Source organism: Terrapene carolina, unplaced genomic scaffold, assembly GCF_002925995.2.
Source record: "Terrapene carolina triunguis isolate 2854851 unplaced genomic scaffold, T_m_triunguis-2.0 Scaffold261, whole genome shotgun sequence".
Taxonomy (NCBI): Eukaryota; Metazoa; Chordata; order Testudines; family Emydidae; genus Terrapene; species Terrapene triunguis.
The window spans coordinates 1,038,509-1,053,963 of NW_020664612.1; the positions used below are offsets into that span (position 1 = coordinate 1,038,509).

The 15,455-nt window shown below is 44.9% G+C and overlaps 1 protein-coding gene across 1 annotated transcript in view; it reads right to left on the bottom strand.

Annotated features, from left to right (window-relative positions):
* Positions 1-784: 784 nt before the first annotated feature.
* Positions 785-15,455, bottom strand: part of IGHMBP2 (immunoglobulin mu DNA binding protein 2) — a 168,283-nt gene continuing 153,612 nt past the window's right edge. Inside the window, exons 11-15 of the mRNA XM_024201381.2 lie at positions 12,864-12,958; positions 12,234-12,357; positions 8,410-9,249; positions 6,853-7,037; positions 785-1,343 (exon numbers count right to left, since the gene is read on the bottom strand). Of these exons, the coding sequence (XP_024057149.1) occupies positions 1,146-1,343; positions 6,853-7,037; positions 8,410-9,249; positions 12,234-12,357; positions 12,864-12,958 (1,442 nt within the window). The 3' untranslated portion in view covers positions 785-1,145. The remainder of the gene's footprint in view (positions 1,344-6,852; positions 7,038-8,409; positions 9,250-12,233; positions 12,358-12,863; positions 12,959-15,455) is intronic.

A 15,455-nucleotide genomic window follows, 5' to 3' on the forward strand; every position in this document is an offset into this window, starting at 1 on the left:
TTGGCTGCTGTTGTTTGCATTTTAATGTGGAACCCTACATTCTGAAAATGAAGGTTTTTCCTTCTTTTTTTCAAATTCACTTTTTTTGTGGTTAACCGCAACATTCTTTTAAGGCACTTTCTGAAGAGATTAGGGGTATGTCTGATCAACCCTTGCTCCGGCTACACACATACTTTGCCTGGAGGAGGTTTGAGAGTTTGGCACTGGCTTGGCTTCATGTTACACCTCCTTCATGGCATGGTCTATGGTTTCCTGCCTCCTCTCCTTCTGGACTGTGCGTCTCAGATTTGTTTCTGATTCTCCTCGCTCCAAGTTTTTGGAGATTCTCCATTTCCTTTAAAACCAGGTGGCCACAGAATCCCGTGTGTTCCCTACTGAAGCTTAATTAAGAAACTCTGGCTTCTCAGATGTAACTGACCCCTAATCTTTACTCTTTGGGGGCAAAATCCTCCCAAGCCAGAAGGCCTGCACAAAGCTTTTTGCATCATTAAGCCATGTTGACAGGACTTGAGAAGTGTTCTGGCCATGCGCTGATTTTCTGCCCAAAGGTGAATTTCACCCTTAGTGCCCAACATGGCTCTTCAGTACACAAGTGAGATTTCTGGGCTGGAGAAACTGAATTGGTTATACTATTTTTATTCTGTTGTTTCCTTAATGCATAGTCATCTGAGGCTGTTAAGTTGTTCCCACCCCATTGGTTATGAGGTTCTCATTTCATATCCCCTGGACATTTAAATTATTATAGTATCACAATGAAATGTCACATTGACAGCTTACCGCTTAAGGTGTTTCATACCATTATTTATTGTAATTCTGTGCATCCTCTCCGTATACATTACCATGCGCCAAACAAAGCAAATCGCCTTCCCTCGTCCCCTACCCCACCCTTACCAGCAGTGCATTTTAGATTGGTCTTGACTGATCTTTATTTTGTAGCACATCATACAGTCACAAAGCAGCTCTAAGCTTTACACACTTCCAAACTAAAAGGTCCTTTTTCTGTCTTCAACATAGTAAGAACCCAGTTTACAAAGGCCATAGATTTAAGATCTCCATTGGCTTTTCACATCCCTGTGTGTTCAACTTGAATATCAGTCCCCAAAGGGAAACATAATGGGATTCAGACTTCAGTGAGAGCAAATCCCTCATTTTTCTTTGTCTTTCTTTTTGCTCTTTCTCTGGCTGGTCATTTCATTAAGTTTTTTATCCAGGCGCCTCTGGAGATGAGCTCTTTTTGCTGGGTCCAGTGACTTGTCTTTTGAACCACTCCCAGCGTAGAGAATTCCTTCTCTGCTAATTCTCTGCCGAGCTTGTGTTTTGGCCTTCTCCCCACACCCATGAATCTGTAGGAGACACAACAATAATTTTGGTGGCAGACCTGAAACTGCCCTGAGATGTTACCCATAAGATGCCTTATGAATGAGTGGCATTGTTAGAGCCTGAAGTTCCTCATGCAGAATCCTAAGCTTGAACGTACTTCACAGTCCATAAAAATGTCCACCAGTTATTTATAGCCCTTTTAATTCAGAAATAAAATACAAAAATAATTTGCCAGATAGAATACACACAGTAATTAAATCATCCCTTTAGACAGTTTAAGTATTTCGTTCACAAAGTCTAAACATTTTGGGAGATCACTGCTCCATCATCTGAGTCGCCAGATTTTTTAAACTTCTCTTATACCATCTGGTGAAATATTAACTCTGTTTTCTAACCTGCAGTGTTAATGTCTGCTATTCCTTTTCTCTTTCATTGAGGGAACGCATCTAAAATAGGTCTTATCAAGCAGGTATTGCACTTAAAGTCAGAAAAGTGACTTTGGAAAAAAAAAGGCACCTTTTATTCAAATATCTGCCCCTTCTGTGTGTTTGGGCCTATTAATACTGGGAAAATTTTCTAACTGGTTTTAAAATCAGGTCAGCTAAACCAGTTTCAAAACTGGACAGAAGTGTAGCGAAGACTCTGTTTAAGGCAGCCTGATTCACTCAACTCTTTTTAAGATCATTACTGGTTCTGTAAGACAGGGTCAGGCCACCTTAAATCATTTAAAACCAGGCTGAAACTAAAGCTGTTACCAGTTTACCCAATCAGTTTAGTTCAACCTATTTTAAAACCAGTTTGACATTTTCCCAGTGTAGACAGATCCTTAGAGTCATATTACCTGATTCTTTTATTGACGTGACAAACATTTTTACTAGTTAACACTACAGGGCCAGGTGGTAAACTCTTTGGGGCAAGGACTATCTTTTTATTCGGTGTTTGAAGAGTGCCTAGCTCAGTGGAGTCATGGTCCATGACTGAGGCACTCCTAGGCACTACAATAATATAAATAATATATGTTAAGAAATAAAGAACTGGATTCTGATCTGCCATATGCAACATAAACATTACTGCCACCTAAATTCTTATTCTGGAGTCTTTGTTACCATTGCTTACGTAGCCAGAGAGAGAGAACACTGTTGGGTTTTCAGATCCCAGAGACAGCTTGCAGTGTTGACAGTTACAAAAATCTTCACATAGATGATATATATGATCTAAAAATCACTGAGGAAGATTAAATATGGAATCCCACAAAATCATTTTAATAGGGATTTTGGGACCTTTGGGGCCCTATCTGGTACCATTTGAAATCAGTGGGAGTTTTGTCAATGACTTTGGCCCTGATTCAGCCAGGTACTTAAGCATGTACCTAAACTATGAATAATTTCAATTCTATTCAGCAAAATTCTTAAACAGCACACGAAATGGGATTTAACAAGGGCTTTGCTGAATAGGAATGGAGTTACACGTGTTTACAGATAGGCATACTCTTAAGTCATTGTTGAATTGGGGTCTTGATTAGGAAAAAAACTGGACCGTTTTATGAAGACTATTCAGTCCCCACATGCACCTCAATCCCAATAGGAGCTAAGAGGGTTTGGTTTGCATGTTAATAGCAAGCCTGACCCCTTACTAGATAAGACCAAAGTCTGACCTGCTGAACCCAAATAAACAAGCAACGAAAAGGTAGTGAAGCAGGTTTTATCCTTACAATTAATTCCCATTTAATTCTTCATTACAATTCATCAAGGAAAGAATCTCAATTAGAGTCTCCATGAAATGAAATTCTGTCCAAATCAGATTCTGAATGAACATAAATACAAATATTCTTTGCCATGGAAATAGATCTTGTTTTTTCAGGGGAATAATCTACACTGATAGTTTACAGAACCAGCTAGGTTTTTAGAAGTATAGAGGATACTCTGCTGGGTGATGTAATGGCCTGTGTTATGCAGGTCAGACTAGATGATCGTAACGGTTCCTTATCCATTCTGGCCTTAAAATCTATGAATATCTGACAGGGTGGCATAGAAAGTTCAGATATACCCGCTTTTCATCTCTGCAGAGCTGGGTGCAGATTCTGGGTGTGGCACATGAAAAATCAATTTGGTGGTCTCCTCATATTTCCCAGTGAAAACTGGATCAAGCTGCCATGCAATCTGGCCCAGCAGGAAGTCTGCTCAGGAGAAGTCCAGTCTAGGAATACAGAGACTCGGGTGCGTTGAAAGAGTAGCATGGAGGAAGTTTACAGAGAGACTGGCTGGGTAACTCGTTCAGCCAAACATGTGGACACAACTTTTGGAATCAGAAATCAAAATCTCCAAACAAGGAGAAGCTTCCTCAGATCTACTTACTGAAAGGGAGGAACTGATGAGGTGTATGAGAACAGAGAAGTTTAGAACCAGTGACCATAAGTTACTTGAGTTTACTCAGTTTAGAAGTTTAACCACCTGTGTGGCCTAGGTGTATGGCCCTAGCCTCTAGTTCCAAAGGTTCTGGGTTCAAATCCCAGCTATGCCCTGGCAGCAATGGGTATATCTCCGGCTGCTTTAATTTCAAGACTATGCTAAATTGTTATAATTAATAACAACAAAAATTCTGAAGGGATATTAAACCTCATGCTTCAGCTTTTAAGCCAATTGTTAGTTATTGGAGACATAATATGGGGGTTGGCCAATTATATGACATCTACCTACTGCGGGGTTTCTTACGGAGGAATTCTAGAAGGGAGGATAATTAGCGAGCAAAGGCCTATAGCTGGGATTTTCAGAGGTGTGGCACCTGACTCCTGGATGACTTTGAATGGGACTTGGGTGCCTAAATCCCTTCAGACTCTGACAATTCCAATCGGCAACTGTTCTGGAAAAGAATTCAAGAAAGAAGAAGTGGCTGTTGCAGCTTCCTGCTCAAAGATCTGAGGTTAAAGAGAACCTGCCCTGGATACAGAAAGAGAAGAGACCGTCCAAGAACACTCAGCCTGTAAGGCTTGGAAAAGAAAAGGCAAAAGCATCAAAAAAAGACAGAGGAGCTGATTCTAGCCACCTGTGTCAATGGGAATGAAAAAGGCTTTTTACAAACATACCAGGGAGGAAAAAGTTCCTAGAGAGAAAGAGCACTGGACTGGGACTCAGGAGACCTGAGTTCTATTATCGGCTTTGTCACTGGCCTCCTGGATGACCTTGGGTAAATTATGTCCCTGCACCATGCCTCAGTTTCCCCATCTGTAAAATGGGGACAATAAAACTACAGTGGAGTGAAAAATTGATTTTTCAGTTCTGGGCTCACACTGAAAAACACAAAACCTAGTTCAGTTCAAACCAAAACACAATATTTTGGGGTTCTCTCACCAAAACTAAAAACTGGGGGGGGGGGATTAAATATCAATTAAAATTGCCTTTTTTGAAATGACATTTTCAAAATAAATCATTCTGACATTTCTGATAATTTTGTTTTGGGGGGTTTTTTGAGCTGAAACTATTTGCCAAATTCTACCCAAATTCACAAATACTTTCTGTGCCCAAATACATTTTTCGGCAAATCACTGGAGAAAAAACCACCCAGCTCTAAATGATACCAACCTCCTTTGTAACGTTATATGAAATCTACTGATGAACTGGGCTATATAAGAGCTAGGTATTATTATTATTTTTATTAATAACTGAGGAGGGAGATGGGATCAACAGTACTGCTCACATGCTTAAAATTAGGCATATACTTAAATACCTTGCTGAATTGGGGGCCTCATCTTGCACCTATCATGATGGCACATTAGCACCTACCTGTCCTATGCCTGGCTCTAGCCAGTGCTATTAGCTTAGCATCACATTTACATAAGCATTTTTTTAAAAATCCGTTATCTAAAAACAATGAATAAGCTAGAAGTCACTTATGCAACTGCCATGTGATTCATCTCCACATGCTCATCTAGAGTTAGTTACATACACATAAAGCAAACGGGTTTTTTTTAGATCAGAGCATATTTCAAATAGTATATTATCCCCTAACACTTCTGATTGGATTTTCCTTGCTGATATTAGGACAAACCGAAGGGCCTTGTCCTGGTATCAAGGACTTTGTGTATGAGATTGTCACAATGGGTATTAATAGAGATAGGGGGTTTTAAGGAGCATCTTCTACATCAAGATGCCATGGAGAGCAAGAACACTGAGGGCTTGTCTACACTTACGGGGGATCCACACACGGCAATCGATGCATTGGTGGTTGATTTAGCGGGTCTAGTGAAGACACCCGTCAACATCACATAGCGTGGACCCCACGGTAAATAGATCTAAGTACGTTGACTTCAGCTACGTTATTCACATAGCCGAAGTTGCGTAACTCAGATTGATCTCCCCCCACAGTGTAGACAAGGCCTGAGTGTTAATTGCGAGCTGAGGAGGAAAGAAAGGTTTTGAGGTGAGATCTGTAGAGAGGAAGTGACTCAGACTCTGTGGGAGGGAAAGGACTCCCAAGAGCTGCATTATTTCAGCACTAACACATTCCCATGCTTGGAAACAAAAAATATGCTGGACCTGAACCTTGACAGCAAGTAAAACCTTTCTCAAGTCTCTGCTGGAGAAAAAGGTGAAAGGAGATTTTTTTTACCATCAATAGAAAACAATTCAAATCAGTCTAAACAGCTAACACAACAAAGGCCTGTGTAAAAAACCAACAGGAGCAAATGCTCCATTTTCCCATCTCTGGGGGCTAACCATCACCTCTAGACTTGCTTCTATTTCTCACTCACATTCTAGCAGAGTGCGTGTTGGTTTCATTATGGTCATTATCTGTATTGCAGTAGTGATTAGGCTCCCCAGCGGAGATCGGGGCTCCAGTGTGTTAGATACAGTACTACTTACACAGTCTCAAGGCTGGGAGACAGAAGTGCTATTATCTCCATTTTACAGATGGGGATCTGAAGCAGAGAGAATTTAAGGGCTGATCCTGCAAGGTGCTGAGCACTCTGGTCCCAATCCAGCAAAGCACTTAAGCACATGCCTAAATGCTTTGCTTTATTGGGGCCAGAGTGCTCAGCAGCTCTGCCCGATCAAGCCCTAATTGACTTGGGAATTAAATCCACCTTTTCAGATCCCCAATCCGGTGCCAAGATCATCCTTTCTTCTTTTCTATTTCTATTTTCTAGAAATGTAAATGTCAGAGATCAGTAACAGAGAGAAGCAGCTATCACCAGGAGGACTTCGTCGCCTGTATACTGCTAACAAAACCTGTGTGCTCTTTGCATTCACTTTTTACAAATGCTCCTGATTTAGAGGGTTTCCTCCAGAACAAAATGGTGCTCAGATTCAGGAGCAGAGCCTTCATTTTAAACTTCTCTGAGAAGCCAAGAGCAATGCTAAGGAAATCAGCCTCAGAACGTTCAGTAGGAAAAGTCAATTTCACAAGTTATAAAAATTCAACTTGTGTCAAGCTTGGTCAAGAGACTAAACAGATGGCAAACTCCCGGCAATGCTCAGCCCCCTGCACTCAAACAGCTCCTCAGGGCTGTCTGAGGCGGACACACACAGCTCATACCTCTGGGATGTGATGGCTGAGGCAGTAGCGCTTGTTGCAATGCAGACAGAGCTGTCCCAAGGTCGTAACGCTGGCTTTACACCTGGGGAAACCACATATACTGTCAGCTTTCACTGCTGCAGAAATCAGGGCATCAATATCTTCTTCAGCTTGGCTGTCCGCTCCGGTTTTAACCACAGTCTTTCCTAGAAGTCCAGGGAAAAACCCAACTGTTTAATTGATTACCTGACCGTTATCAAATGAACCCAACAGACAACGGGCTACATTCTTTGCTGGTATTATGGGTGCAGCTCTATAGATTCCAGAGAGCTTCGCCCATTTACACCAGCAGAGGATTTGGCCTCAAAACACCACCACCCAGCCATGATCAGCAAGAACAGTTGCCGAGAGCCAGATACTACAGTGAGATGTACCAAGTGGCATATGCCACTGACACATATGCATGGTAGTGGATATGTAACAGTAGGTAGCACACATCTCAGATTGTAACCTGTTCTAATTGTTCCCATAATCAGTTTTTCTTCACCACCCTGGTGTTTATCTGCCTTCCTCTGACTGGGCATTGTTAGGACACTCACTGGTAATGCTGAAACAGATTGTTGCAGGCTCCTTGTGCTATAAGAGCTTGGCCATTGGGTTAAAGACTCATGTGGCCTTAAGCCTCAAACAGTTCTAGCTCCTTCTCGTCATCCCCGACACGCCAATGGTTGCCCCATGTGTCAATAAGCCTATTTCTTAGCATGAGAGTGCAGCTTCCAAGCCATTCTACACAACAAACAGATCCAGGCCCCAGCCATCTCCTGTGATCATCTAGGAGCTATTTCTTTGGAGATGAGCATCAGTGACCTTTCTGAAAGTCAAGTCAGATGCTCTATGGATGCATACACAGCTCATCCCCTGAGGGGAAACGTAGGGAATTAATGAGAGCCCTGCATGGCCTCGATTTAAGCATGGTCAATAATTCTATTGAATCCCTCATCTCACGGAAACTGTCAAAGACTATGTCTCTCTGGGGATAAAATACCCCCGGCTGGCGGGTCAGCTGACTTGGGCTTGCTGGGCTCGGGCTTCGGGGCTGAAAAACTGCTGTGTAACGTTCAATGTCTACACAGCAATTTTTTGCCCCACAGCCCAAGCCCCCTGAGCCAGCTGACCCAGGCCAACCCCGGCCATGCCACGGTGCTTTTCTCCCCATGTAGGCCTTCCCAAAGGGGGCACTATTCAGAAAGGGCCTGTTCTATCCATGGGCAGAGGCAGAGAAACAGGCTGTAGCTGGGAGTACATTACTAAAGCAGTGCAGTGTTCAGAGGTCTGACACAGCTACAGTCTTAGGCTGGGATTTTCAAAGCAGCCTAATGGAGTTAGGCACCCACTGAATTTCAGCAGGAGCTGGGCACCTTAATTTTCTTAGGCTCTTCTGACAGGAGCCCAGGGAACAGTGACAATGGGAAGCCTGCAGTGTGACTGGCTTTTGCTATGGAAATAGCGAATCTTCCTAAAGGCGGGGAAAGTGTTAAAGAGGAAAAGCCCTGGAAATCCCCGGAAGGAGGGGCCTACCTTTGGCTTCATTTTTGTGTTTCCTTCCAGCTATTTCCTGCAAATTGATGCTCAGCTCCTGATTCTTTCTGACCCTCTCTTCCTGTTTGGCTTTTTCCCGTTGCATTCTCTCCAGGTGCAGCGTTTTCAGATCCACTTTCCCTGAGCTCATGCTGCTTCCTCCCTTCTTGACAGGGGCTAGCGCCTCTTTGGCAGGGTTTTGAGATTCGGCAGGCGGGGTTTGCTCACTGCCACCCGTATTCACTGGAGAGGAGCTGACGGTGGTGGTTCTCTTGCTGATGCTGATGTACCTCTCTCTCCCCTCCCCGGTGCTTACATGCTGCAACCCATATTCTTCGGCCATTTGGTGCACCAGCATCCTGTCGTGAGAGTTTAAGGAGGAAGGGAAATCCAACTGCATCTCGCTGCTCTCCAGAAACTCTACCATCATGGCTCTGAACTTGCCTGAATTGTCTTTCATCTCTGGTCTTTCCACCCTGGCCTCGTTCACACTCTGCAAGGGACCTACTGCTGGCTTGCGTGTGGATGGTTTCGTTGGATTTGGTTTGGATTTCCAGCCTTCAGGCGGAGGTTTCGGAGCAGAGGTTGTGCTGGTTTTAGGCCCTGCCCCTTGCTCGCTATGACCTTGAGAGTTCTCGTGAGAGTAATTTTCTGGCACAATGTCGTCGAGGTACTCGAAGGCCGTTCGCACTTCCCCATGCTCACTCAGATAATCCACCAGCCGTTTCAGAAAGGCCTGGCTGCCAACGGTCCGCGAGTCACAGATGACTGCCACATGGCGTCGTGCCCGAGTCACGGCCACGTTTATCCTCCGGTCTTCAGCGAGAAAACCCACCTCGCCTACAAAACACAAACCCCCTCGGACCATCAGAAACTACAGCCTGGCGGTTGGCCATGCAAACAGCAATGTTTCCATAGTAAAGGCCAGATCCTCAGCCGGTGTAAATCAGCACAGGTCATTGGAATTACAGGGGTTTACTCCAGCTGTGGATTTGGCCCAAGATATTGTATTGGCTGCGGAGTGAGATAGCAGGGAGCGCAGGATCTAGTGGCCTGAACATTGGGAGGCAACAACTCCTGAGTTCCAGTCCTGGCTCTATAGCTGATTCCCTCTATGACCTTGGACAAGTCATTCAACCTCTGCCTCAGTTTCACCATCTGCTAAATGGAACTAACAATATGTATATAGCTCATAGGTGACAGAATGGATAAATGCATAAAGGATTTGAAGATGAAGAGCATTATACAAGGGCTACTGGATGGATGGATTATAATGAGGGCTCAGGAAGGAAACAGCAGGGAATGCCTGAAATAGAAAGGGAAGCTACATATTAGAATTACGACACACTGGCAGAAATCAGCCTTCACGGCACCTGCCCACCCATAGTCTGTCTCCAGCTATCGATACCAGTCTCACTTTCACAAGCAGAGAAATATACCAATCCCAAGTTACACCCCCTCCCCCATGCCCACACAGACGAAGGGTTAAAAATAACAAACATGTAGGAGATTACACCAAGTCTATTTCTGCTCTCTGGCTATTTTCTCAAGGAGCCGTAATAACAGATAGCAAATGCCAGAATGACTCAGCTCGGCTCAGCTAGCGAGAAGGCCGGTGTGGGCGGCTCCTGAGTCTCCTGCTTCTATGGATAAATGGGAGACAACTGGAAAAATAAACATTACGCAGATCTAGGCGACAAGCTTCATTCTGAGCACCTGAGGATCATGATGCAGAACGAATCAAGCCACATTGGATTTTAATAGCTAATTGTGTGTGGCCACGTCTCTGTGCTCCACGACCTGGCGTTAATTGCCAGATATCACTGGCAGCTTGCAGAAGCAGTAACGTGCTGGAATATGCTTCTCCAATCCCTCCTGAGAACCTGACTGCTGAGAAAGTTCTACTTATTAAAATCCACAGCAATACAAGTGGGCTTTACTGTTGGATTTTGCAAGTATATTTAGCAGTCATGAAAATGTGGAGCCAGGCCAGGACCGACACTGGTCAGAACCATTCATGCCCCTGCTGTTTTGGTTGCTGGTCTTCACTGGGCAGAGGCTGTCAGCAGTGCCAAAGTGTGGGGTTTCTGTGACATACACCTTGGGAAATAGGATAGATTTGGGCTCCTGTCCTTAGTGAAGTGCTGTCACCTACTGTGACGCCTCTGCTCAGATGCCAACTAGATGACAACAGGGGCAGACTGTGATGGGGAGTTTGGGGATGTAGCCACCTATACTGAATTCATTCTGGGTAAGTCACCGACAGCTGTCAGATGGCAGTGAGCCCTGATTACTAACGGCTTTCAGTCATCACCACCGACGCCCTCTCTTCTCCGTCAGTCTCTTCTCAAATCCCACTTCTTCCATGAATCCTTCCCAATTCCTTCTCTCACTCTTAAAACCCTGCACCCCTCCCTTTCCCGAACCACTGCTCAATGCCTTGTCTGTAACTGTCTTAGACCGTAAGTCCTTTGGGTCTCACTCTATGTCTGAAAGGTGTGATGCACACAGGGGTGAAAGTAACTTAAAGGACTTACGGGTACGCAGGGCCGGGGTCCTGAGGGGTGGCGGCTCAACCAGAACGGGTGGGGCCTCAGGCGGAAGGGGTGGGGCCTTTAAATCACCGCTGGAGCCTCATGATAGCTGTAGCAGCGGCCGGGAGCCCCGGAGCTCTGGCAGTGATTTAAAGGGCCAGGGGCTCCGGCCACTGCCGGAAGCCCCGGGCCCTTTAAATCGCTGTCTGAGCCCTGGGGCTCCTGGCCGTCGCTACCCCAGGGCTCCGGCAGTGGGGCTCTGGCAGCGATTTAAAGGGCCAGGGGCTCCGGCCGCTGCTGGGAGCCCAGGGCCCTTTTAAATTGCCAGCCTGGGGAAGCTGTCCTCTGCCGGTATGGTCAGCTGCGTACCGGCTCTTGCCAGTATGCCGTACCGGACCGGCTTACTTCCACCTCTGGATGCACATTTATGGTGCTATAGAAATGATTCTGAATGATAATCCTTATGGTTCAGAGAGCGCAAGATGTGTTGCAATGGGCCCCAATTACATGGTTCAGCAGATTGAGTCTAAGAAGAATTACGGGGTTAGAAGGAACTGCCCGGGTCGTCTAGTCTAACCCCTGCCACGCTGCAGGATTTGTTGTGTCTAAACCATCCAAGACAGATGGCTGTCCAGCCTCCTTTTGAAAACCTCCAGTGAATAAGACTTCCAGCTTCAGGCGACTAGCCTCATTCCAGCTATTATCTTCCCCTGTATTCACTGATAGGAAAGAACCCAATTTTCTGCCCTAGATTTTGCTCTGAAAACAAACAGTGTTATGCATTATTTACAATAGCAGATTCAGGTTGCTCTTTCTCTAAGGGAGGAAGCATGCAAAAAACAGGCTTCCCCAGGAATTCCGCGTTCTGTGGGGAATGTCTGGGACTCGCATCCAGGTAGGAAGCCGGTGATGTGAGTGCAGGACTGCCAACCTAAAGGGTTCAAAAATGGTGAGTCAAGCCATTCTCATTATTTTCTGAGGACGTATAGATCATGAGATTTTAAAAATAATACATGTTGAGTTCTTATTTACTTTCTGCTGTGTGAGCCCATGGGGTTCATAGTTTCAAGCTTTTCTCTGCAATCATGAGGGCTACAAGCTGTGATTCTCAGGTAATCACGTGGCTCCAAAAGCTGGGGACTTCAGAAAAAAACACCAGCTCTCAAGAGGCTCGCAATAAAAATCACAAGAACTGGCAATGCAGAATTTTGCAGTGTTAAATTATTCCCATTTCTTTATGTGACCAAGCTTCCTCTTCCCCCAAAGCACTGTCCAGCGTGGAACACGTACCCTTCCGATTGGATCTCACAAAGGAGAGTACGACGGCCTCCTTCTCCCGTCCCTGGAAGCCATCTACTGATTTAATTTCCAGCTCTGGATATCGGTGACAAAGATGCTCTCTTAGCATGTCCACCTGAAAAACAAGGGCATGCACATATTAAGGACAAGGTAAATGCAAGATAAGAAGGATGAAAACAATATCGCCCCCTCCTGGAAGGTGCCTGCCTTCCTCCATATTCACGCATGCCTGAACTTGCATATCCTGAGGGGGAGGACTATTACCCAAGGGACTGATCATGGGACTGTTAGTGAAGAACCTCCTTAGTTCCAATCCCATCTCTGACACTGATTCCCTCTGTGGCCTTGGAATAGTCACTTAACACTGCTGGGCCAGATCCATAGTTGGTAAAAATTGGTTCGGCTCCCCTGAAGTGAGACCCATTTACACCAGCAGAGGGCTGGCCCTCTGTTTCAGCATCCTCACCTGCTATATGAGGATACTAGGGAGGATTAGTTATTGGGCTCTGAACCTTTAACATACTAAGTACTATTTTAAAATACCAGCAAATCTGGATTTGTTCTAGTGTATTCCTTCTACACTCAGCTTGAAAAGCTGTGGAGGGGGTGCTGTGCACTCACCTGGAGGTTGTAAGGAGCAATGACAGCGATGTCTCTTGCTTTAACACCAGCTTCTACCAAAGCCTGGACGTGCAGGCCAACAAGACGCACTTCCCCTAGGGCAAAACCAAACCCAGCAGTAAATCAAGAGCAGGCGATTTCACTCCAAGGGACGTTGACAGGTAAAGCCAAAAGGTGATGGCCACTCAACTGCTCACTTCTGCTGCAGTGATTAAGAAAAGCTACATTTTCCAAACTAACTCAACTGCGTCCTTAAAGGCACCCTCTGGACTTTGGATATTTTCCATAAAGTCAGGTTATATATATTGGCACCAACGTGGACAGAAAGCCCCAGGGTTCAGTGAAAATGTCAGAGAAGGACAGGGCTTGTTATAGTAACCCCTGCACCAGTGCTTAAAAAAGCCCTGGCAGACAGAGGACCGGTGAAAGTCTTAATGGGTTCCATCCCACAGTCTCCTTGGATGGAGCTTATTGCTATGTACTGCTGGAAAGCTAGGACTCTCCAGTTTCCCATCCATTTATTTCTAGCTCTCCCAGATCATAAGATATCTAGCCATTTAAACATATGATCACAGCATTCTGATCATCATCAAGCTTCTTCCCATCCTCCCATTTCAATTCAGACATGATTTCAGTTGTCAGTACTTTAGATTGTCTAGAAGCAGGGCCCTGTGTATTACACAGCCATGGAATCTGCTGCAGTATCTACCCTCCCCCACATTGTGATCTAGAATCTAAGCTTTTAATCAGAAAGTTTCTAGCTCCCATTGTTGTGAAGACAACTTTGAAAATGTCATCCAAGTGTAAGAGATGCAATGTTATTTTCCTGAGTCTGCAGAGAACCTGACTCAGTAGCTCCAAGAAGAAAAAAATCACCTCATTCAGCTCAATGAGCTGTTAACTCTGAATCCTGAAGATAGTTAATAATGTTCACATTTACATCACCATTTCCCCATTGATCATTTTAACAATGGCCAGCTAATGTGCTTATCCCACAATACTTCCCACCCCTTCCCCAATGTTAAAATTTACAAACCTAACAAACCGAGGGTCATGCTCAACTGCCAAAACGTCCAGCTTTCCCCCAACACACACACCCCACCCAACCCCTGGCAACTTCTACAATTCAATTACTCTTTGTCAATACCAACATCAGTTGCCTGTTGAAAACTATAAATATGGGGACAGCAGAAAATAAATTGACTTTAACATGAAAAGAAATACCCTGGGGGCTGCTGTACTGACTGTTACCTACGGTTGTATTTAATACTTTTTAAAAATCAATTTTTTTGTTTAAAGGTAACTGCCACTGAATTTCCAGTCCGCAACACCAGAATGTGGCAGAGTCCAGGGATCTTGTTGCAGAATTTAGGTCCAGTTTGTCACAGAGTACACAGGGTTCTGTCTAGGAGCTTGGAATCTTGGCTTTCAATGGTCCAAAGCACCATCTAGCTCTAGAAGTTCACGGGATACGGTATTAATACCTGATGTTTTAAACACTTATTATGCCCATGCTTAACTGTTTGCAAGTGAGTAGCCAAGCAGGTAAATTTGCAGAATCAGAGCTTTAGTTGCTAAAACTAGGTTCTTTGAGGTGAAGGGTGGCCCAGTGGTTAGGGCAACAAACCTGGGACTTCGGAGGACTAGGTTCCATTCCCTCTTGTGCCACAGACTTCCTGCATGACCTTGGGCAAGTCACTTAGTCTTAGTGCCTTGGTTCCCCATCTGTAAAATAGGGAGAATAGCACCGCCTACCTCACAGGGGTGTTGTGAGGAGAAATAAAGATTGTGAGGCACTTAGATACCGTGGTAACAGGGGTCACATAAGTACCTCATCTAGACAGATAGGTTTCAATTGAAAGAAGGTTAAAAAGGCTGAGTTGGTAAAGACTGTGATGTTCTCTTAAGGTCTGACTTGCCAGAGAAGCCCTCAGATCCAGGAAACTAGAGCATGACACTTGGAACATTCAATGTCATGCACATTCCAAGCATGGGATTTGGGCAAGTGAGCAGAGAGAGAAAATTAATCCCTGAAGCGGGCAGCCTAGTTGTCAAGCAGGCTGCGTTGCCATGTGGCAGATAGATACTTGGTGAGAAAGGAAAAAAATCCAGGCTACTGTAGAGGTGACGGCGTGTGGGACAGGGAGTCCACAGCATTGCTGGCCCAGGGGAGACGCCGAAAGTTTTGGGTACACTTGATTATTATTTGGGAACCTCAGTCAAGGATCAGGGATCTGTTGTGCCAGGCACTATATAGCACTGCACAGACAACTAACAAAGAGGACAGTCCCTGCCCCAGACAGCTTAAAATCTAGGCAAGGACATGCTATCGTACTAGCAGCCAGCATATAGGGATTGGGGGAGAGGGCTTTTACCTTTGGTCTCAGATGATTACAGTGTTCAGGCATCACCACAATACACTGTGTAAATGGCTGGTATGAGGAAGTCAGAGCTGCTCGCTTTTCTACTCTCCTTCCTAACATTTATGTATGGTGTACGCTAATCGAAATAAGCCAATCTTCCGAACACACAGGGCTAAGTGGGCCCCATCAGATACAGGAAAGACATGAAATTCACTGCTTTATGTAATGC